We start from the raw sequence: 22739 nt of genomic DNA on the forward strand, positions 1-22739 counted from the left end.
AGAGCATTCGTCTGATGGCAGCACAGCTCTATTCATGTAACAGGGTGTGTTTAAGGAGCAACACACAGTAAACACAACTAGAAGGACTTGTCACAAGAAAATGATCTAAGTATTTATATTTTCCACTATCATCATGTTATAAGATCCAAAGCAAATTTTGACAAGTCTAAATTCTTTCACAGATGGATCACTTTACCAGCAAAACTGAGGAACCTGGGGGGTGGGAAAAATCTTGGTAATGTTCACTTGAATTAATGTTAAAATCACTCAAGTCTACTAAAGATAGGCACCAGCACTTCTTCAATTGAATCATTTATTTATCATACGTGATTTGTTCACTCTCTTTGCTAATATTGCAAAACGTCGCTGCCCTGGAGGTCTAATAGAAAACTGTGGCGTGGTTAGATGTTCACAAGCTGCCTTAAGTTGATAAACTTCTGGTAAAAGGTTTTCCTTTTCTTAGAGATAAAGTTAAGCAAGACAATAACAGGGAAATGTCTTCATTTTTTAGGGTTGATCAGATAAATCACAAACATTCACCATTGCACACAATATAACTGAAAAATGTTTCAAGCCCCACATATCAAGAAAGGCAAAACAAAATCATATAAGTGGCAAACCTCGAATGGGTGATGATAAAAATAACTGGGTAGACAAGCATGAGAATTTCTGGAAACCATGGTTTTCTGAAATGGTATCGATATAATACTCAATGCATGGATCTGAGCACAATTCATGAGACAACTGCAAGAAATATTGGTTAGACGACTTCAATATGGACAGGCGGTACAGGGCTACAGTGGGTACAGCTGAGGTCTTTCACCACTAATAGCCTTGGACAATCTTACTGGAGACACCCCAAATGGGAATTAAGTACTCCTTTTTAGAACTTGACTCTCAGGGTAGCAAGGCAAAGCAGCCCAAGCATATTTAGGGAAGGTGCTGTGAGCCAGAGACTCAGAACCTAGCTACACAGCAAACAAACACTTAACAATTCACTGTCTAGTCAGTGCTTTTTCTGATAAAAAAGGAAAAATAGTTGATTACACATTCTACTTAGAATGGCTGGTAGAAATGTCTTTGCCCGCGACACTCACTAGAGGGCCTCTCAAACAACAGGAGGAAGGCACCATAAAAAGGGCTTGCAAGTTAGGTAATGCCATAAATATATCTTGGACCCCCCTGTGCTGGAAGCACCTTTAATGGTCTAGAAACTCCAGCAAGCCATAAATCTGACCCTTAAAAACATAATGCCCCTCATTAGCCAAACACAACATGAGGGTGCATTGATCAAAAGTCAGTCGTACTGGCTTTGTCAGACTATCTAGGGGAGCCAACCATTGCTAAAATCTCTAAGCCTCCTCTAGCTCTCCTTTGTGATATATTTTATCAGGCTGTCACCATAATAATTAAACACAAAATACAGAGTAATCAAACACAATGTAACTCAATATTAAAAAAAACTGTAAGGATAGTACCACCTTTCAATGACAAAACCCTCTATCAATGTAGTGCGTTTCTGTCAGAAATGCATGGGTCAATAAAGTTTTCAATATTCAGAAACAATAATGTGAAAGTTTTTCTTATACTTTATCCTGGCTGCTGTGTGAGCACATAGTAACAAAGGTCCATGCACCTCAGACACTGTGTTAAAAAAGTCTTAGCTCCAGGGCTGGTTGAAAACTTTGGGAAACCCTCCCAGGGTCCCTCTATTGGACCCCAGGAGAGGTAGGTTGACAAAACTAAACTCAACATAGAGGTTCTATGGAGACCTGCTGCTCTCCTGGAAGTCTACAGAACTATTAGAACTCAATGATGGTGCCCCTACCACACACAGAGCACCACTGTTACCAATAAGCAAATGTATTTCTACACCCAGATGAGTAATAGGGTGATATATCTGCCTGCAGCTATGCCTTTGGTCCACTCAGTACATGAACTAAATTTAAATACATATAACTGAGATGCACAAATATGTCTAAGTAAATATATTTTTTCCAATTCTATAAAGTGGTAAACACAACGATTTTAATAGGGTAAAAAAAATCGACACTACATCGTGATGAAATGTGACATATATTCACTAAAACCAAATCTCCACACATTATTGCTTGTGCACTATTTAGTTTTATCAGTAACTTTGTATATCTGTGCAAATTTGGTGGTCAGTACAATGGAAAATGTGCTGTCTGTAAAAGACAGTGTGCTACCACACCATGCATTAGTAATGTCTTTGTGACAGTGTGTTCCTAAATGCAACACCAGCTACACACTACACCCTTACCATTCCCCGCAGAATGGGTGTTGCTCATTTGCCACACTTGTTCTATCTATGATGCTTGGATTTTTCAGGGTTCCTACAAGTTGTGATGGAAGTGATACCAGTCTGCAAAGTGTTTCAGGACCACTGCCTACTAGATGCACAGGAGCTCTTATAGCACAGGGAGCTTGCTGTTATTTCCGTCCGATGTTCTCAGCTGCAGGGTCAGACTCCAAGAAGCAGAATGTACTGAGGCACCAGCGAGGCTCTGCGAAGGCCTCATTGAACGCACATAGAATGGCGAGCAGTGCGCATGCTCACTTTTATAAATTGAGAGTGCACCTTTTAGCCCTGGCTACCTGACACCATCAGAGGTCAAAGGAGAACTTGTATACCCATGCAGCCTGGTGGCTTCTGAAGACAAGACAGTCACATTAATCACTTTTTCAGCCTTAGGGTGGAGGGCAGACAATGACAGTTACCGAAGGTTCATTGCTTATTGAAGGTAGAATGCTGGAACTGGGAACATCATTGATTTGAGGGTTGTTAGTTTAATTTTAAGAAAACAAAATTCACAGGTAACTTTAAACAACTTCATGGGGTCGCTAGTGCACAATTCTTCCTTACTGAAATCAGAAGGAAAATAGTTGTTCTTCTGGGAGACATGGAAACAGGCCAGAATCTTGGGAAACAAGATGTTGCTCCCCAGAGTTAGATTTTGAGAGAGGTGGAACTCAAGTAACTGTTATGGACAGAACTGCAGTAGAGATGGGTGAGCCAACAAACTAACAGGGCTAGCCGAGTTAAGGTTTTCTTGACTGTAAGAGTCCGTCCTGGCGCTAAAAGCACAGGCACCAGTTGAGCCATTAGAACATTTGGCATGGAAATTGTGCAGAAAATATAATGTAAAAACATGATAGAGTGTCTTCAAAATTCAAAAAAGTATATTTATTTCACAAGCATTTCACCTTAGTACATCGGATGATATCACAGCATTGAGAGGCATTTATTAAAAGTGATATTTTTTAAAGATGGACTTAGAAAAATCCATGCCCCACACCCACTCCAATGACAATATCATTCATGAACTAAGAGGCAAATCAGTTGTCATGTGCACCCTATATGTGAATTATATTCTTATATTACAAGGGGCAACATTACAGACCATTAAGTCAAACCCAAGAGAGATTTTTGTACAGCACACATCCTCACCTACTTCAAGGTTTTCTCAAATGCAGAAATGAAAAAATAGGAGGCACAAAAAATATAATAAGTGCACATCATCACACAATTTGGTCAGCTGGGCAAGCCAGGATTGATTCCAGCTTTTCTGTTCTAACATTGTGTGATCCAACCGCTAGATTGGTATACCTTTCTCCCTCCTGTTTGACACCAAAGTTTAATGCTTTACATTTCATTCTTGGTGCATGAGGTTCAAGTGGGGGTAGCAAGCAGAATCTGTAAGAAAACTCAGTTAATTTTGGGCTCGAGGGCTCAAGAGGACCTCAAGATGAATCAGAGCCTAGCATCTAGCTCGAGCCTTCAGTAGCTCACCCACCTCTATACTTTACTCTGGGTATTCTGTGCCTGAAGTAAACTTAGATACTTCTGCTGCCAGTGTTACACCTGTTTTGTATGTGAGGATATTTTAGCTTATACTGTTGATGGCCATATTGTACCTGTGCTGCATGAGGGGAACTTATACTGTGGTCAATTGCTGCCCATTATGTGTGTTTACACACACAGGCGTGTACTGATGCTGCAGATGGTGTTCATGTTCTGTGCATGCGAAGGAAGCTTGTATTTTTTCTGACCAGATCTGTATGTGCTCTATGGGTGTGAGGGAAACTTACTTCTGCCTGGTGCTGTACCTGTTTTGCATGTGAAAATCTTATTATGAGTGTGAGTCAAGCTCGCACTCATACACCCAGTGCTTAATTTGTAAATAAATAAGTGCCAGGCCCCTTGTCAGGAGGCCACTGCAGCTTTCACCACCCATTGCCCATGCAAGCGCTGCCAATGACAGTACCACCGTAGCTACTAACCATCATACACCTACAAGTGTGACATTTTAGACTATTCCAGGGCCCCGAAGCTATAAGAATGGCTTGGATAGCAGGTAGTAGTACATTTCAAAGTACATTGAATTATGAAACAAATGCTGTTGTGCTGATCTCTAAATTAGACAAACAGTGCCACCATGAGGCACCCTGCCATAAGTGCCGGTGTTGATGATTAAGTGCTGGTGCAGAGCACCGGAAACCACCGGCTCAAATTAAGCACTGCATACACCCCAGTGTTGTTCCTTTCACTTGCACCAAATCTAAAATGCTGTTTGTCCATTGTATCTAAGAGAGGTGTTAAATGGAGCTGCCCATGCCACACTTGTTCCATGTCCTTGAAGGAAGCTTGCAGTGGCCCTTCAATACACCACTTGTTCCAAGTCTTAGAAGGAAGCTTGCACTGGCTGGCACTGCAGTACCACACGTGTTCCGAGTCTTCAAAGGAAACTTGCACTGGTCCTGCAGTATCACAGTTGTTCCATGTCTTTGAAGCAAGCTTGCACAAGCCCTGAATACAACATGTGTTCCATGTCTTTGAATGAAGCTTGCACCGTCCCTGTACTAGCACACTTGTTCCATGTCCTTGAAGGAAGCTTGCATTGACTTGTTTCAAGTCTTTAAAGGAAACTTGGACTGGTCCTGCAGTATCACACTTGTTCCATGTCTTTCAGGGGAGACTGTGATGCTCTTGTTCAGTGTTGTATGTCTTATGCATGTGAGCCAAAGACACCCCTGCGCTCCTGCTCCCTGTGCTCTATCTATTGCCATGTGTTTTAGGTCTGACCAAAAGATTGTTTAAACTCTCTCACCCACCTCATGTTTTCTCAAAAATAATACATACTCTTGCATAGATAAACTGGGCTTTAGGTAAGCCCACTTTAGATATTCATTGGACAGAATGCTGTTCACATATTAGTTCAGCCCTTCAGAACAACATTCATAAAATTGGGCAGTGGATCAGCCCTCTTCAGTCATTGGCTTTTTTTGTCAATGTTTGGTTCTGCCTAGTAGAAGACTGCTGGTCTTTTGGATGTCCGGTAGTTTATGTAACAGTATTTTGCCTGCAATCTCATGAGAAATGTCCTTTAGTTCATCCCGTAGCAGCTCACCTGCAAATACAGACTAATGCTAATTGAGCAATAAGAGTACCAGCTGCTTTGCCATCATTTTTACTGGTCCACAACTTTCTTATGCAAAGCCCCAGACATCACTACTGCAAGCTACAATACCATGCACCATCTTCACAGTATTCTGCATACAGTATTATTCTTTATTGTTCCACGGTGGAAGGCCACCACAAAGCTTTACTTCAAAATAGTTTTTATTGTAGCATATGCCTTCTACACTTAGTTGGCATATTCTTTCTTTTGTTTCTCTTTCTTTTTTTCTTAATATATTCTAGCATATGCTTGCAATACAAAGAAGATCACCACCTTGTTTTTTTATGCCAAGTGTCTTTTTTCGCAAAAGTCCACAATGATCAGACTGACATCGTCTGCAATGCTGGTCCAAATTTGGCTTATGGAAGATAAGATAACATCAGTGGACATTCACATTCAGGTTTCAGTGTAGCTTACTTCAAAATCTGAATTACACTAGTGGACCGATGAACCAAATACTTAGCCTGTGTCTCCTATGCCACCATCTGTTCAAACTCTGCTGCTTCCTAGTGAGTGGTGTACCTGTGTGTGAACAGTGTGCTTGAATGAGTGCAGTATAGCCACCATGTTTTGCTTGTGCATTGTGAGGGATTTGCCTGTTTGAATGTAAGATTAACACTGTCTTTTGTGAGTGCAGGGTAAGTTGTCTATGGGTTGAAAGTTGTGCCTGTGTTAGTGCAGAGTGAGGCATATGTGGTCTACAGGTTGAAATGTGTGCCTGTGTGAGAGCACAGTCAGGCATACGTGGTCTACAGATTGACATGTGTGCCTGTGTGAGTGCAGAGTGAGGCATATGGCTTTGTAAGTGCAGTGTGTGGGATGTGTCTATGAGAGTGCAGCAGAGTGAGTATGGGGTCCCTGTATGTTAAGTCTTAAGAGTGAATGCACTTTACAAGGGCCAACCCTATTGGCTTTGGTAATGATTTTTAGGGTTATGGTATGAATTTCGCAAACACAGTGCAGGAAGTGGAAATACAATAGTGTCTATATGAGAATGGCAGTGAGCTTTGATGCAGATGCAGACTGTCCAAGGTGGTTGAGGAGTGTTGCTGACATCTGACAAACTGAAATGTCACCTTAATGAGGGGCCCCAGTTACTTTGCTTGTACTAGGGACCAGTGCAACCTAGCTATGCCGATGATTTCACTGTGGGCATCGAGTGGTACATCATGGCTTTTATGACCGGCTTCATGGGTGAGTCCACTGTTACTGTGAAACGAAGCGTGGCTCTATCCTGCTCTTCTCATCTGAGGGCTGGTGTTTCTGGGTTTAGACTTTATTTAGATCTATGATATATGCAGTCCAGTGGGGCTCAATATATTTCTTAGTAAGTGGGAGAGCAAGATGTACTATTTTGTACCAAATTATGTTGAATAGGTGTGGCCTGAGCTGGAGGCATCCTAATATCTAAGTTGCAAAGAAGGACACACCAAAGCGCACCGACTGCGCGTTGAGGCTCCCAGGGAGGGTACAAGTAGTCCGATAAATGTAATGTGGAGGAGAACAGAAAATGAAAGCATGGCCTGAAGCTGCACACGGAACTAAGGAGTGTTGGTTTTGTTCTTCAACATAGACCACCCGGACTCCATGCGGGTCATCTGTGGGCGGTAATCTTGACCATGGGGAGTTTACGCTCTCTGATCGTTTATCAATTCTCAGCTCAAACATTGTGGCTGACTTTAAAACCCTTCAGGTTTATTGTTACGACTTTCAGACCCTAAAATGCAAAATAAAATCTACCATTTTACATATAGAAAATATCATGTCAAGGCATTCTTTAATATACTGCCGTCGTGCAATAATTGTGCAATAAATCAAGCAAATCTAGTTACTGCTTCTTTAAAAACCAACGTTCATGCGACTGCGTTGGCTTAAGGAGACATAGGGAAATAGCAAGAGAATATATACAAACATAATCTATACATACCTCTGGGAAAAACTCCTGTGGAAACTTTTCCTTCTCGAGCATTGGTGTGCTTTCTAACGTATCAGAGTAAATTTCTTTGCCAGTAACCTTTCGGTACTTTTTTGCTAAGATGAGATACAAAAGATCGGATTTACTACAAAAAAATCACAAATATTGATCATGACAAGGCAAAAAAAACAACAAAAAAACACATCATTTAATGCATCTCCTTCCTAACGGTAGTTGTAGGTTTTATTGCCTTTGCCATATCCTGCTTCCCATTTATGGACTGCCCCATACAACATCTTTGCTCAGTATATAATTCCTAGTGATAGCAACGCCAGATCAAATATATTTTGCTTTCTAAACTCTGATCTACCTGGACAGTTCCTGTAAGAAGAAATATGTGCATCACTGAAAAACAAGCTACTAACTTCATAGCAGAAGGTAAATACAATGCTTGGATGCTTCGTTACTGTAACAGCTAATTAACATGCTAATTTTAATATTCTTCCCCCATTGGTTTATCAGAGTGACTTAACTTAAATAGTATTGCCTAACATTCTAACATCAACGTTTGGACAAACGAGAGGGCTGTAATTAGTCCAAAGCTTAACATCTGCAGTGGCAGAAATGCAAAATGCGCCTTCATTCTAAAGCTGAGTTGTATCAGTCTCACAGTGCTTGTTAAAAGAGCCACACTACAGGAGCCTGACAGGAAAGGTTTGGATGAATCTTTTTGTGTTTGAAATGTTTACATTTTAAGGAACTACAAAATTTTTTAGAGATGCATTGCAGAAGGCCTTGAAATGCTTTTTTTTGGTGGCAATTTTATATAGCGCGAACTCGACCCGAAGGTATTGATTGCTTTGCATGACCACCAGCCGGGCCGGCTTTAGCGCTGGGGGTGCCCGATGCAACAATAATTTTTGGCACCCCTCCCCATGACCTCCTCCTCGGATTCACTCACTACCGCTGGGCAAAAGGGACCCTTATCTCTCCAATCATAAGATATTGCTAAACGCAGTACCCCCCCCCAGGTCAGCATTCCCTTCCACAGGTCAGCTCCCTGTGCAGCCGCACCTGCCACACTGCCCTTATGCCGGCCCTGACCACCAGTTACATTACACAAGGACACATTCATTTTTGGTAGGCACAGGGAGATTAAGTGATTTTCCCAGAATCACAGGATGTTGAGCCGACACAAGGCTCGAACCTGATTCCCAGGTTCCAAAGTCGGCTCCTCTGGCCCTCAAGCCAAATCCTCTTCTCTTCTTCCAACTAAAGGTCAGTCAAAATGAGAGCTAGGTGATTGCTCTTTTAGGCTCCTGATACTAGTATTACACTAACATGAGAGACTGCCTTTTGAAGGGCAGTAACTCTTGGACAGGCCCCAAGGACAAGCTGTACTCGAGCCTTGATGAGTCAGAATGAATGCGCATGTCGCCTATTGAAATCTGCACTTCGATTTAAGAGTTTAATTTTCTTCACAATATGTAGCGGATAATTTGATGACTTGATCAATTTAGACTAACAGTGGTTAGACTTACTGCAAGCATTCCTCCCATTGCCTTTTGTGTTTGATGTATTGCTTTGAGTGGCAAGGGTAGGCCCAGATATGGGTCCTGTGCTGTATGTGCCACTAGAATCAAGCTACACTCAACTGACCAGCCCCAATCAAAGCTGTTCTTGAGTTGCTTGTGTTACAGCTCATGGAAGACCTGGCTGTTCGGGCTGAACTGTTCCGCCTGAAGCACGGTCAAGACTAATTTGGATATGGCTGTGTCCAAACTGAGGTAGCAAGGTGGGAAAAAAGAATGATGTGTTGGGATGCTACCCCGAGTGGTTGCCAGTCGTTAAACTTATTGCAAGCATTCCTCCCATCACCCTTTGAGTATTTGATGTAACACTCTAAGTGGCAGGGTATGCCCAGACATGGGTCTCGTTCTCACTGTGCAACTGGAACCAAGCTACACCCCGACAACGAGCTTCAATCAGGCCACAACTGGTCTTGAGTTGCATGTGTTCTCGTTCAGGGAGTACCCGGCCTGGCAGTTCTGGTTCAACTGTTCCTATTGAAGAAGGTCAAGACTGAGCTGGCTGAATCCAAACTAAGAAGGCGAGTTGGGCAAGAGAGCAATTGCCAGTGGTTAGACTTATTACAAACATTCCTTTTTTTGTGTTTTATCAACTTAGAGAGGTCACTGTTAGGCTTCCTGGCTGTGTCTAGAACGTTGACTCTATATCAGAATTGGTGTAACGATGGGTTTTCACTAACTTAAGTTTAATGAAAATAAGCCCAGAAAATGTTCTAGCATGTTTAGTAGGCATTTCGTAATTTCCTAATACCATGCAAACTCCAGGGATAACTGAGTGCAAGAACATAGGTCAATGTTTATTTATAACTCTGGTATTGGGCCTCCCAGTATTTATATACACATGCTGAGCATGATAAAAGATTGAGCTGCTCATTGAAAGAGAGGGTGATCTCAAAGTTCCAATTTATAAACAAGCACTCGCAAAGCCCTTCACTCTCATTTTTCCTATACTTGTATTTGGAAGCAATTGGCTTTGCCATGCTTGTTCAATTGAGGTGGCACTCGCAAAGCTAGAACTACAGCTAGCCACCTTGAAAGTGCATTTTCTAGTGTCTTTCCAAGATAGCCAAAGTGTTTGCTCATAGATGCAACTCTGTGGCCATCTTGAAAGAATAGAAATTAATATTCAGCCATTTTTTTACATTGTGTTAAACTTCAAATATGACCGTCATTTTGCATCATGCCATGTACCATCATTCAACGATATGGTCATCGTGGACAAATAAACATAATCCTAATATGTTTGGCTACTGCAATTAGTCTTGACAATGCTGGTACAGTTTTAAAAGCATTTGACATTGGCAAAGCTCTTAGCGATAAGCGTGGGATAGGGGTTGTGGGGAAGAGAAAGGGGAGAAAAAGGTGGGGCAGGGAAGAGAGAGAGCATGACACAGGGCAGAGCTGTAGCAGTGCACAGTGCCGCTGAGGGAAAACATAAGATGGTTGGGGTATTGAGGGTAAGAGAGAGAGAGATAGAAAGACAGACAGTGGGGAATGAGAGAAAGAGTTCAAGCTCGTGCTTTATCATTGCACGAGAGATAGAAAGAGAAAGGAGCAAGGTAGTGCACACCCACCAAGTTGTAAAACCCAAATGAAGTTTGAAGAAAAAGAAAAAAAATGTTCCCTGACAGCAGCAGTGGAAGGATAAACTCAACCAGTCAAAAAGTACGAAAGAATGATAGGGCCTAAATGCTCCAGAGCCATCGAAACAGGAGAAGAACATGTAAATAGGCAATTAAGACATCCACTTATGGAAAAACATAATACCACTCTAAGAAGTATGACGAATTTAGGTTGGTGTTTTTAATGGCAAAGCATGTAGAATGTATTCCTAATAGTTTCCCTTGGTTAGCTACATCAAAGACCGCATAGCAACAATAGAGGACAGGTTTTGATCTAGCTCATTATGCGCAGTCTCATCAGTACCATATGAATCATCGAGCATAAAACTAATTTATGTCACAAATCTAATTGTTGGTTAGGTGGAAGGCTGAAGTCGACCATGTATTGTAATTGTTTGCCTACAGTTTTCTTGGTTAATTTCCCAGGAAAAGGGTTAAGGCACTTGCCCAAAGTGTATTAGCTTTTTGGAGTCCAAGTCCAATTTATTTAGCAGTGAAAAGCTAAAGTTTCCCTGATTCAGTAATTCATTGATTGGCAAATCAGTGGCACATTTTTATATCCTTTTGCAAGTCATCTGCTGGAAAAGGTTTAATTAGGGGGCAGTCTTCTGGATCAAATGAAGACATATTCCTTTTAATGCCGACAACGTCTGTGACCTATTTCATGAACTTATCTTTGGCTTTGGAGATAGTGTCCCCTTTATGAAGTCTCATATCATTTAACTTTTCCATCATATTCTGATTAAAATGATCATTTAGCACCATTCTATCCACCATGTTAAAAACCTAGTGCCTCCATTGGACGTAGACTTCTCTGTGTGGGCCTGGCCCAACTCATGCGGCAGCCCACTCTCTTTATACCATCTATGCTCAACTTATTCTAGTCAAAACTGGAGTATTATACATTTCCTAAACCGACCACTCTTCAGTCCCTTTTGAAAGCATTGAATCCCTTAGCTGCCCTAGAACTGAGTTGTAATTCTCAGAGGCTATTAAAATGAAAGTGTAGAAAGGTATCTCCACTCAGAATTTTAAACGCTACAACCAAACATTTTGCTTCCTGACTGAGATCCTTGATGAATTATCATGCTGCTTGGAAAACACTTTGGAACAACTGGTGTTGATAAAGATGCAAAATTTTAAAATAGGAATACAAAGCTAACTGCTTTACCATCTTTAACATGCCTAGCTTAGCCAAAGATATACTCTTTATGCTGTCAGATCCGCAAGATATGAGGAGAAACATTATATCAATTGATCCCTCGATCGTTTCAATTCTGTGACTTTCTTCTTTCATTCCAAGATATACGTACCAGAAATATGCATACATGCACATTAATCATCTCCTCTGACTTATATTGATACATTAACCATTGCATTTACTTTGCACTTTGAAAGCTGAGAGGTGACCATCAGGCTCCCCTCAAGATCTAATATTCCTTGACTTAATGAAAGCCTCTTGTCAGTTGTGGGGACAGATGTTTGTAACATTACAAGTTCATCTAGTGCTCGGGGAAACATTCCACACCACGTTTGTTGCCAGCCATGGCAACCCCCTTTTGAAGAACACACCTTGGTTCCTGCTACACCTGACAATTACTGTCCAGTCTACCAGTCTACAAACATCCTAATCAGTATTGCTGGAGAGCATTTGAGACTCCAACAACAGATGGCACAATCTTCAGGCACAGTTGTATTCGCCCATGAGAAGCACATGCGTGATAGTAGTAACCTTAGTCTTCAATATGATCATTAATATCACAAAAGGTGGCATACCCAATAAACCCTTAATGGCTTGGGTGGTTTGATATGAGCAGGTAAGTGTGCCTACAAGGGATTTATTCAAAATAATTTTTTATCAAAAATTAAGTACGTGAATTTACGTGAGTTCTATAAAAATAACTCACAATGGACTTACTCAGAAAGTAATTCAGTCAGATTATCAATGAATGAATCATCAGGAAAAAGAATTACATAACACATGGGTGTATCTATTCAAAAATGTATCTAGTATTGATTCCAATATGTTCAACTAAATAGGGTACATAAAAAGCAAGCTAACAACACAATGTAGCCGGAAGTCAGGGTTTTTCATATAATTAAATATCCTTCACAGTTTACTATTGTGGACACCTTTTCAACAGATATTTTTAAGGCAATTTGGAAAGTTTATACAGAGCAAACATTGCCTACAATATATTGAACTATAGTATAGGTGTTGTAGTCGACGTTTCGGTCTAATTATAGCTCTGTCCGTTAGACCATCTTCAGGACAAAGAATGTGCTCATAAAAAGACCCTTATTTCACAATAGGTAGTTCTATATGATATCAATTTCTTCATTACAGTATGAAATGATCGCTGACTGCAATGTGAACGCAAGCTTTTCTTCCCTTGAAGCATTGCAATACAGATTCGTTTTCTATCTTTATCGCCAGAAGCCTCTAAGTAATACAACTCCTGTACGCAACATTGACGATCATTTCATACTGTAATTAAGAAATTGATGTCATCCAGCAATTAGTTCTCAAATATCATATAGAACTACCTACAAACGTGCACATTGTGGTTGTTCCTCCAACAAAGGTGGACTCATCCAGTAACACCTGCAATCTTCCACCAAGACCTAATTTGCTCATTCAGAAATTTCCTCTCATGGTTGGACCTTCAGTGTGATCAAAGGCATTTACAAGGGTACAATCTCACCATTTATAATTCTGTTACTGGGAACTTGTCCTCGTAGATGCTGCTACGATTAGATCACCATTAACTTTAGGAATCTGCACCACAATGCTTGGCAAGTCAACATTGCTAAGGAACATTATTATTTCCCACCTGCAATATGTTTTACAAATAGTCTGCATTCATCTAAGAATATCTAACTCTTTGTCAATGTTGTTGCGTAGCCTGCCACAAATACTTGTATTGATACTAACAGCACTGGAAAAGAATATTTTACGCACATCTGATATACACTGAAGCATGATGAGGTGCCCAAAGGTAAATGTCTTCTCAGGATGACTGCACTGCTAACTGTTGATGGGCCTTTCTTCTCATCAAAGTACCTAACCAATGCTTTGTGGACAATGTAGGCATATCATCTTGTGACATCACACTGCCTCATGTCTGTTATGTGGCTACTCAGACCTTAAAGCAGGATTGTTGGAGGCATGCTTAATAATATCTAATAATTCTTCTTAATTGAAAATGTGAATATTTGTCTGTAAAGTTATGTAATAGCATCCTCACCACATGAAGCCTTGTCTCTTGCTAATGTAGTGAAATATCAAATGGGGGGAGGTATAAGCATATGAAAATGTCACTCAGCTTCCACTGGTATAGCATATCTTAACCAAAAGAGAGTGAACTTACAGATTTTCTGGTGTCTTCATGTACCAGTTATCTACCTGAAACCCTTGTCCTTAGCATCACACCTATACGGTCAACATGTTTCAGCCATTATTGCCCATAATGGTCCAAGCCTTCATCAGGCCTGGCTCCAGAGAGCTACAGATCCCTTGTTATGACTCAGTGGACTGGTAGCTGACTACCTACGTGTCTTCTCGCTCATCAATTTATGATGAATAACAACAGCTTGCATTGAGCCTTTTCATGATTCTCTGTTCGCCTCATATGTCATGGATAAGGCGAGGGTGTCATGTGACTATTTGTCACTGACCGATCCTCAGAATCTCCACCTAGATTGTCCTCATACGGCGATCTCAGAAGCCGGTCCTGACAAAGGCTTGGACCCTTATGGGCAATAATGGCTGAAACATGTTGAGTGTACATATGTGATGCTAAGGACAATTTACATGTCCGAAGAACATCATCACCTCACTTTTTAATCTTACCCCTGTATACTGCACTCATATTAAACGTTAATTTTTAGATGCAGGAGGTAATTTTGTTTTTTTTCACCTCACAGATCCCACAAGTAGTTTCCCTCAAAAGGAGGCAGTACTCACCTAGGGAAGCGAATACCTAGGTGCAAAACCCAATGATGATGTCACCTAATACTACACCAAAGTGGTGACCACTTACCATCACCAATGCCCAATACTGGTTGAAGGTTTTGGGTCGATAACTGGTACATGAAGACACCAGAAAATCTTTAAGTTCGCTCTCTTTTGATTACGTGATACTCTTGCTAAGGTAGACTTCTTTTCACTATATTCATCAAGTTCATTTACAGATATGGTACTAAAATAAGTACCTCACCGACCTGTTTAAAGCACATTGTCTTGAGATATGAAAAGCCAATGGTGGATACTCAGCAGTTGCACATCTATACAGATTTACTGCAAACCAAGTAAGAAGACCTGCTCAGGAATGTGCATTTCATGGTAGTTACTGAACCGAAAGGCACATAAATCCACTGAATGCATGAGGGGGCGACTTGAGGTTGAATACCGAAGCAAATACCGGTTGTTAAAAAGTGAGAGCCCTCAAATTAAAGATTACTTGCATCACACTGCTCATCATCATACAGTAATCGTATATATACATATTTTGCTCTCATACTTGCTTCTACTGTGTCTAAACGGATGCTCATAATGAGTGTTGATGTGTTGTTTTTATTTTACCTACAGAGCTCTGCTTTTCTCAGCAGTGAGCAATCAACTCAATGATCCATCCTGCCAGCTTAATGAAAAGATGTTTTCCTTTCACAGAAAGTTAAAATTCAAATAGAGGTTTCTGTCTATTAAGGAACTCAATTGACCTGAAGTAATATTTTCTTTGACCAGGCACTGGGAAGGGATATTACCTTCATGATCTAGGACATGCAGAAGAGGGTGGAACACACAGAAATGGATGTGTATGCCTTACAAAGAGGGAGGATGGGGCCACGAGGGTGATATGATATTGGGAGGGAACAAAGGAACCCACCAGTTTTAAAGTGTATGGAAATCATGGACTACAGAGAAGGTAATTTAAGAGTTTAGAACCAGCACTACAATGTCAATGTGGATTTTCCACAGTCATTAAGGAGCAGATAAAGTGGGTGCTCTTTTGTCTTGTGTATAGGTTGCCAGATGTAAGGGCAACTCCTTCTTGTAGCCACGGTGCTCCATATGCCTTACAATAGAAGCATCAGTCAGCAGGTGCCTCCAAAGAAGGAACACAGTAGCAAAAAAAAGCCCATAGTGCAGAAAAAGATCCCCTGAAGGCAGGGCATCGAATTACTTGAATTTTGAAGTAAAGGATCAAGTGGACTGGCAGAAATCGAGAACTCCAGGGAAAATGTAAAAAGATAGACTGAACAAAAGTGAGAAAAAATTCAAGAGCACAGGGAGATGAGTACGATGGAAAATACTTCTTGAATATCTTATGAATATTCACCAAAGAGCCTTACAGACTTTTTATGGTGAAACATGATATGGCCTAAGTGGATTAACAAAGGTGCCATCTTGGTTTGGACGGAAGAGATTTGTATGCAGTGAATGTTCCACCTTTAGGGACTGGGCATTAGAAATAATGTCCCTCCCATTCAAGCAATATTTATTGATTGGCAGTGCAGGGACAGAGGATGCAACATGGCAGATAGCATCATTAAACCCATGGAGATGCTGATTCTACCCACACTCCATTGTAGTTCCCTACTAAAGAAAAGCTTCCAGAGCATCTGTTTGGGTTGAACATCAGGAACATCTGCAGGTGCTGACTCTGCCACTTGCTGAGCCAAACAGTGGGTAGGAAGGATTGCTGCTAGACAGCAGGCGAACTACCAGTGCCATGGACTGCAGGGTACAAATACTCAAATTCTATTAAGGAAATGCAAGTTTGATGTTTACTAATTTGAATTTAAGATGTTTTCATTATGAAAATGTTCTTTTCATGATAATGACTTTGGCCTGAGCAATACAGGACATCAGAGATTGGATCTTCTGAAACAAAATGAATCACCGCATGCTACAACATGCAGAAATGTTGTTTATTAAGGAGAACAACTATTGTCTCAAATTACTCTAAATAGTGCTGAGTAAGCCTTTCAGGATGCAAATCCTAACACTAGGACATACGCACTTTTATAAGCCTGCCTGTAATGGAATGTGAAACATTGTCTCTAAAACTCACCCTTAAGCAAACTAACTGCTTACCATTCCATACTTGTAGCTGAAGTGGTCAATACCACAGAGGTTTGCACCATCCAGGACAAGCTGTGTTTATGAGATTTCCGTCATAAAAGGAATACCCATAAAAAATGTTGTGATCATAAAGTCCTAACATTGCTTACGAAGACAGTGGGAAATGGTCTACATTGTGGAGAAGCCCCAAAAAGGCAGCTGAAGACAGTCAACTGGAGTTAAAAAAAAAAAGTCATGAAGTTGTGTTCACACAATTTCTTACACTATCTGTCATGTTCAGTAAGGTGATGGCTTGGTTCTGGATATTAGTTATGTTATGGTATGTGTGAGAAGTTGGCCTGGCATATGCAGTCTCCTAGTTATAGGGGACACCTTGCACCAGTCCAATTCGACTCTTATTGATGATAGGTTTAAGACAACCTTTAAAGAATGCTATCCTAGTGGTAGCTGTGGAGAGCAGCCTTCAGGCTAAGTCTTGAAGGAGTGTTAAGCTTATTGTTTTACCATAGATAACCTCTTGAATGACCAAATGAAAGAGTAGCCACACAGGTATATATATAAAATATATGTATTTATTCTATACAGAATCCCACAGTCTCTTTATGAGGCTAGTGGCAAAGTTACAATTCAAACAAGCATTTATAAACACAATAAATAGCACTGGAATCACAGGGCCCCAGGGGGGGACCAAACCATATATTAAAAAAGTGGTATAAGAACCACGACAATTCTACAGACAATGCCTACGGCATTTAGGATCGCTGGCCCCTTAAGAATCCACCCCAGGTTATGAGGAAGGGGACCCACGGGAGGCGCGTGCAGTGGAAATAGCTGCTATCGGGATCTCCATTATATCCTATGGAGAATGTTGCGGTTTGATTGAAACAGATTAAAGACACTTCTAGCAGGAGTTCAAAGTTAAAAACTTAGAGTTAAGCTTTTGAGGAGCCCACTATCACGAGAGTACCGAGGTACCACTGTTACCTGCCCCAGGGAAGCCGGGTGCATAGGTCATTTTCGATGTCGGGTCGCGGGCTGATTTTCAATGGGAAAATGTACAAAACTGCTGCTAGCCAAAAGCGTCGATGATGCCATGAAGATAGAAGTTGTAGAGTTTGTAGAGAAGAACCTGAAAGCAGAGGGGACAGAGTCTGGGTCACGGCACAGTGACCAGGGAGCTCAAAGTAAAGAGCCCTTCAATGTCGGGTGCTTCAAGTGGAAAGAGGTGTAGCTTGGATCTGCAGCCACGGGCTCCGGGAGGCTTCAAGGAAGGCCAGCTTCTGGAGAGCGACCGTCCCACATTGGATGAGGGTCGCTGCAGTGTTAGTGTCCGGATTGGATCCACTAAGCCTTGGCAACCCCAACCCACGCAAGATGAACAAATCAGCTACTGGTGCAGACCCACGAGGTCTGTGAGAGGTCTCCCTTGGAGAGACTGTAGAACAGGCCTGGAGCAACCAGGGGAACTCTTGAAAGTCGAGATTGACCTCTACTAGGGCCCACAAGTCGAGAGACAAGCGACCACGGGAGGCTGCAATTTGGCGTGCGTAAAAGGGAGCCCACGGGCCAGCGGAGGGGGCTAGGGTGCTGATCTTTGGCACAATTGCTGCAAAGTGGTGGGCTCGACAACGGGCCAAAGCACAACTTCCCCACTGGTCAGGGTCGTGTGCTATGCAAGAGGTGGCCGGTGTCCTGGGGTATTGGAGATCTCGGCACCCACGCGGTTCACGGTGCTCAGCCTTGCTGTGCACACTCACTGGCCTCTGGGATGCTCAGGAAACCCACCTCAAGGTTGCTGGAAGTCGACAAAGTCCGTAGAAGCAGCGAAGTCCCGACCGGGTCACTTGCAGTGTTTCAGGTGCCTGCCAAGCAGGGGGGTAACTCCTTTACCCCAAGGGAGATTTCTTCAGTCAGCTGGGCAGCAGCTCGTCGAAGGTCAAGTCTGTAAAGTCCAAGATTAATCTGAGGCTCTGGGGCCACATTATTCACCTTTATCCCCAAAATTAGGGGAGTGTCCAGAGTAGTGTCCACCAATGAGTGGTGAGGTGGGAAAGGGTGGCCTCACCCTCTCCCCTTTGTGTGTTTCCCGCCTGGGCGAGGGGCAGGATGCCCCTGAACCGGTTCCAAGCGGTGTATGCAGAATGTAGGCGCTGTAGCAGCCTACGCGCAACTCTGAAAGGCATCCTAAGGTGCACCCACCCAGTTCCAATCCACATATCCTGTCTGGGGAGGTGCTAGCACCTCCCTGCCACAGGAGCCCTATTGTCCAGCTGGCGAGGCTGGGATTTTCCCCAGCAACAGTCAGCCAGAGTTGTGTGGGTGGCGGGTAGTAGCTATTTTGTACTATGTGTGCACTTTTAAATTGGTGTCTAAATTCTGCCGCTTTTCCCATATCGCCCCTCTAGCTGGGGGGAATCATGCCCTCATGCCCATGGCTGGACTAGGGGTATGATTCCTACATGTTTGACACCAAACACGATATGGTTCTGTGTAGCCATTCTCAAGTTATTGCGTTATCGCGATAGACTTATAATGCGGTTAAGAGTATATGGTATAGCTACACTACAAACAACCCAGCAATGGTTTTTACAAAGGTTGCAGGGGTGCCCTACTCAGGTAGGGGTCCCCCCTCACACATACCCCAGCACCCTGCCTTGTAGGATTACCAAGGCCTGCTATAGGGGTGATCTATGAGAGTATATGTGTTGTAATGGGGTGGGATATAGGGTACCTATATCCCTGTAAGGGGTGCTAGCACAACCTTACCCAGACTACAGTAGTGGTCTGGAGGTGTCAGTTTGTATGGCTGTCCCAGGGTGGCACAATAAGTGCTGCAGCCCTGGTAGGCCTACTGAGGGACCCATGCCCTGGGTAGCTAGCGTACCATCTACAAGAGACTGCCAGGGTATCCTCAGTATCCAATTGGCTTGTACCTAGGGTACTCACATCGTTTAACAGAGGAAGCAGATAGGCTGGGGTCCTGGATAGCAGGGCCACAGCCTGGCTAGAGTCATAAAAGAGTCAAAACATCAGCAAAACTTTGGGGGCAACTATGCAGTCGATGCCACTCTCCTACATAACCCCCCCTCAAACGCAGGGACATTAAACTAACCTTGACCAGTTGAGTCTTCATGTTCTAAGTGGAAATATCTGGAGAGGCCATCTGCATTGGCATGGTTGCTCCCAGGTCTATGTTCCACTGTGCTGTGTAGTCCATCCCCTGTAGGGAAATGGACCACCTGAGTAGTTTGGGGTTTTCACCCTTCATCTGTTTTAGCCATAGGAGGGGCTTATGGTCTGTTTGAACTAGGAAGTGAGTGCCAAACAAGTATGGCCTCAGCTTCTTCAAGGCCCAGACCACAGCAAAGGCCTCCCTCTCTATAGCTGACCAACGTTTCTCTCTGGGGGTCAACCTTCTGCTAATGAAAGCTACTGGTTGATCCTGGCCCCCCTCATTCAGTTGTGATAACACTGCACCTAGCCCCACCTCTGAAGCATCAGTTTGAACTATGAATTCTTTGGAGTAGTTGGAGCAAAGCACATTGCCTGTTTTAGGTCATCAAAAGCTTTCTGACAGCTGACAGTCCACTGAACCTTTTTGGGCATCCTCTTAGAGGTGAGGTCATTCAAGGGGGTCACAATGGATCCATATCCCTTTACAAACCTCCTATAATAATCAGTCAGGCCTAAGAAAGCTCGGACCTGAGTCTGGGTGGTTGGAGCAACCCAGTCCATGATGGTCTGGATTTTGCTCTGAAGTGGTTGAACCTGGCCTCCACCTACAAGGTGACCCAGGTATACAACCTGACTCTGCCCTATCTGGCACTTAGTAGCCTTGATAGTGAGCCCAGCCTTTTGCAGGGCTTCTAAAACTTTCCTCAGGTGGATCAGGTGATCTTCCCAGGTGGAGCTGAATACAGCAATATCATCTAGATATGCTGCACTAAAGTCTTCCAGGCCTGAGAGGACTTGGTTCACCAACCTTTGAAAAGTGGCAGGTGCATTTTTCAAACCAAAGGGCATCACAATAAATTGATAATGCCCACCAGGGGTAGAAAATGCAGTTTTGGCTTTTGCAGATTCAGCTAACCTTATCTGCCAGTAGCCAGCTGTCAGATCAAATGTGCTCAGATACTTGGCTGAGGCCAATCTATCTATGAGCTCATCTGCTCTGGGAATTGGGTGAGCATCAGTCTTAGTGACTGCATTGAGTCCCCTGTAGTCAACACAGAACCTCATCTCTCTCTTACCATCTTGGGTGTGAGGTTTTGGCACAAGGACTACTGGGCTAGCCCAAGGGCTATCTGAGGGCTCAATCACTCTTAATTCCAACATCTTTTGGACTTCTGTCCTTATGCAGTCCCTAACATGGTCAGTTTGCCTGTAGATTTTATTCTTGACAGGGAGACTGTCCCCAGTGCCCACTTCATGAGTGCACCAGGGGGTCTGACTTGGAGTCAGAGAAAACATATGTCTGTAAGACTGAAGAACTTGTCTACAGTCAGCTTGCTGCTGGTCAGTGAGGCTGCCTGCCAAGGCTACTCCATCAACTGACCTATCGTCAGGGTTCTGAGAGAGCAGGTCTGGGAGAGGGTCACTCTCTTCCTCCTGTCCCTCATCTGTTGCCATGAGCAAGCCCATGTCAGCCCTGTCCACATATGCTTTCAACCTATTGACATGAAGTACCCTGTGGGGACTTCTGGGAGTGCCAAGGTCTACCAAGTAGGTAACCTCTCCCTTTTTCTCCAAAATGGTATGGGGACCACTCCACTTATCTTGGAGAGCTGCTGGGGCCACTGGCTCCAACACCCATACCTTCTGCCCTGGCTGGTACCCCACCACGACAGCCTTTTGGTCATGCCAGGCTTTCTGTAATTCCTGACTTGCCTCCAGGTTTTTAGTTGCCTTCTTCATATACTCGGCCATCCTGGAGCGGAGACCAAGTACATAGTCCACTACATCCTGTTTAGGGGGTTTGAGAGGTAACTCCCATCCCTCCTTCACTAGACATAGTGGCCCTCTAACAGGATGGCCAAACAAAAGTTCAAAGGGGCTATAACCAACCCCCTTTTGTGGCAACTCCCTGTATGCAAAGAGAAGGCAGAGCAGAAGGACATCCCATTTTCGCCTAAGCTTTTCTGGGAACCCTCTGATCATACCCTTTAAGGTCTTGTTGAATCTCTCAACAAGGCCATTGCATTGAGGATGGTAAGGGGTGGTGAACTTATAGTTAACCCCACACTCCTTCCACATTGCCTTGAGGTAGCTACTCATAAAGTTTGTACCTCTGTCAGACAATACCTTCTTAGGAAAACCCACCCTGGAAAAGACTCCCAGGAGGGCCCTTGCCACCATAGGTGCTGTGATGGTCCTAAGTGGAATAGCCTCTGGGTATCTAGTGGCATGATCCACTACCACTAGAATGAACCTGTGCCCAGATGCTGTTGGTGGGTCTAGGGGACCAACTATGTCAATCCCCACCCGTTCAAAGGGCACCCCCACCACAGGCAATGATATCAGGGGGGTCTTTGTGGACTTGCCTGCCTTGCCACTGGCTTGACAGGTAATGCAAGAGCTGCAAAGGCTCTTACAGTCCTCACTCATTTGGGGCGAATGAAAGTGAGGGACAATTCTGTCCCAAGTCTTGTTTTGGCCCAGGTGTCCTGCTAAGGGAATATCATGGGCCAGTGTGAGCAGGAAGCCCCTAAACTTTTGAGGTATGACCAACCTCCTGGCTGCACAAGGCTTGGGGTCTCAACCCTCTGAGTAAAGGAGCCCTTCATCCCAATAAATCTTATGGGTCCCACTGGCATTCCCTGCAGCCTCAGCCGCTGCTTGTTGTCTGAGGGGTTCAAGAGTGGGGCAGCTCTGCTGCTCCAGGCTCAAGTCTGCCCTAGAAGGTCCCCCTGCCCCCAAGAACTCAACCTGATCAGGTTCCAGTTCATCTGGGGCAGTTCCTTCTTCAGGAGATAGATCCTCTTCTGCTAAAAGAGTCTCTACAGACTGATCCTGGGGGGAAGGCTCTGCCTTTCCCCTGCTACT

At 43.2% G+C, this 22739-nt stretch overlaps 1 protein-coding gene across 2 annotated transcripts in view; it reads right to left on the reverse strand.

Moving 5' to 3' along the window:
• INPP5A (inositol polyphosphate-5-phosphatase A) overlaps positions 1 to 22739 on the reverse strand; it is a 1511403-nt gene that overhangs the window by 655117 nt on the left and 833547 nt on the right. For both annotated transcript variants that reach the window (XM_085606194.1, XM_085606193.1), the window contains exon 6: positions 7411 to 7514. In XM_085606194.1, coding sequence (XP_085462320.1) covers positions 7411 to 7514 — 104 coding nt within the window. The remainder of the gene's footprint in view (positions 1 to 7410; positions 7515 to 22739) is intronic.

This window comes from Triturus cristatus, chromosome 1_2, assembly GCF_964204655.1.
Source record: "Triturus cristatus chromosome 1_2, aTriCri1.1, whole genome shotgun sequence".
In the NCBI taxonomy this organism is placed as follows: domain Eukaryota; kingdom Metazoa; phylum Chordata; class Amphibia; order Caudata; family Salamandridae; genus Triturus; species Triturus cristatus.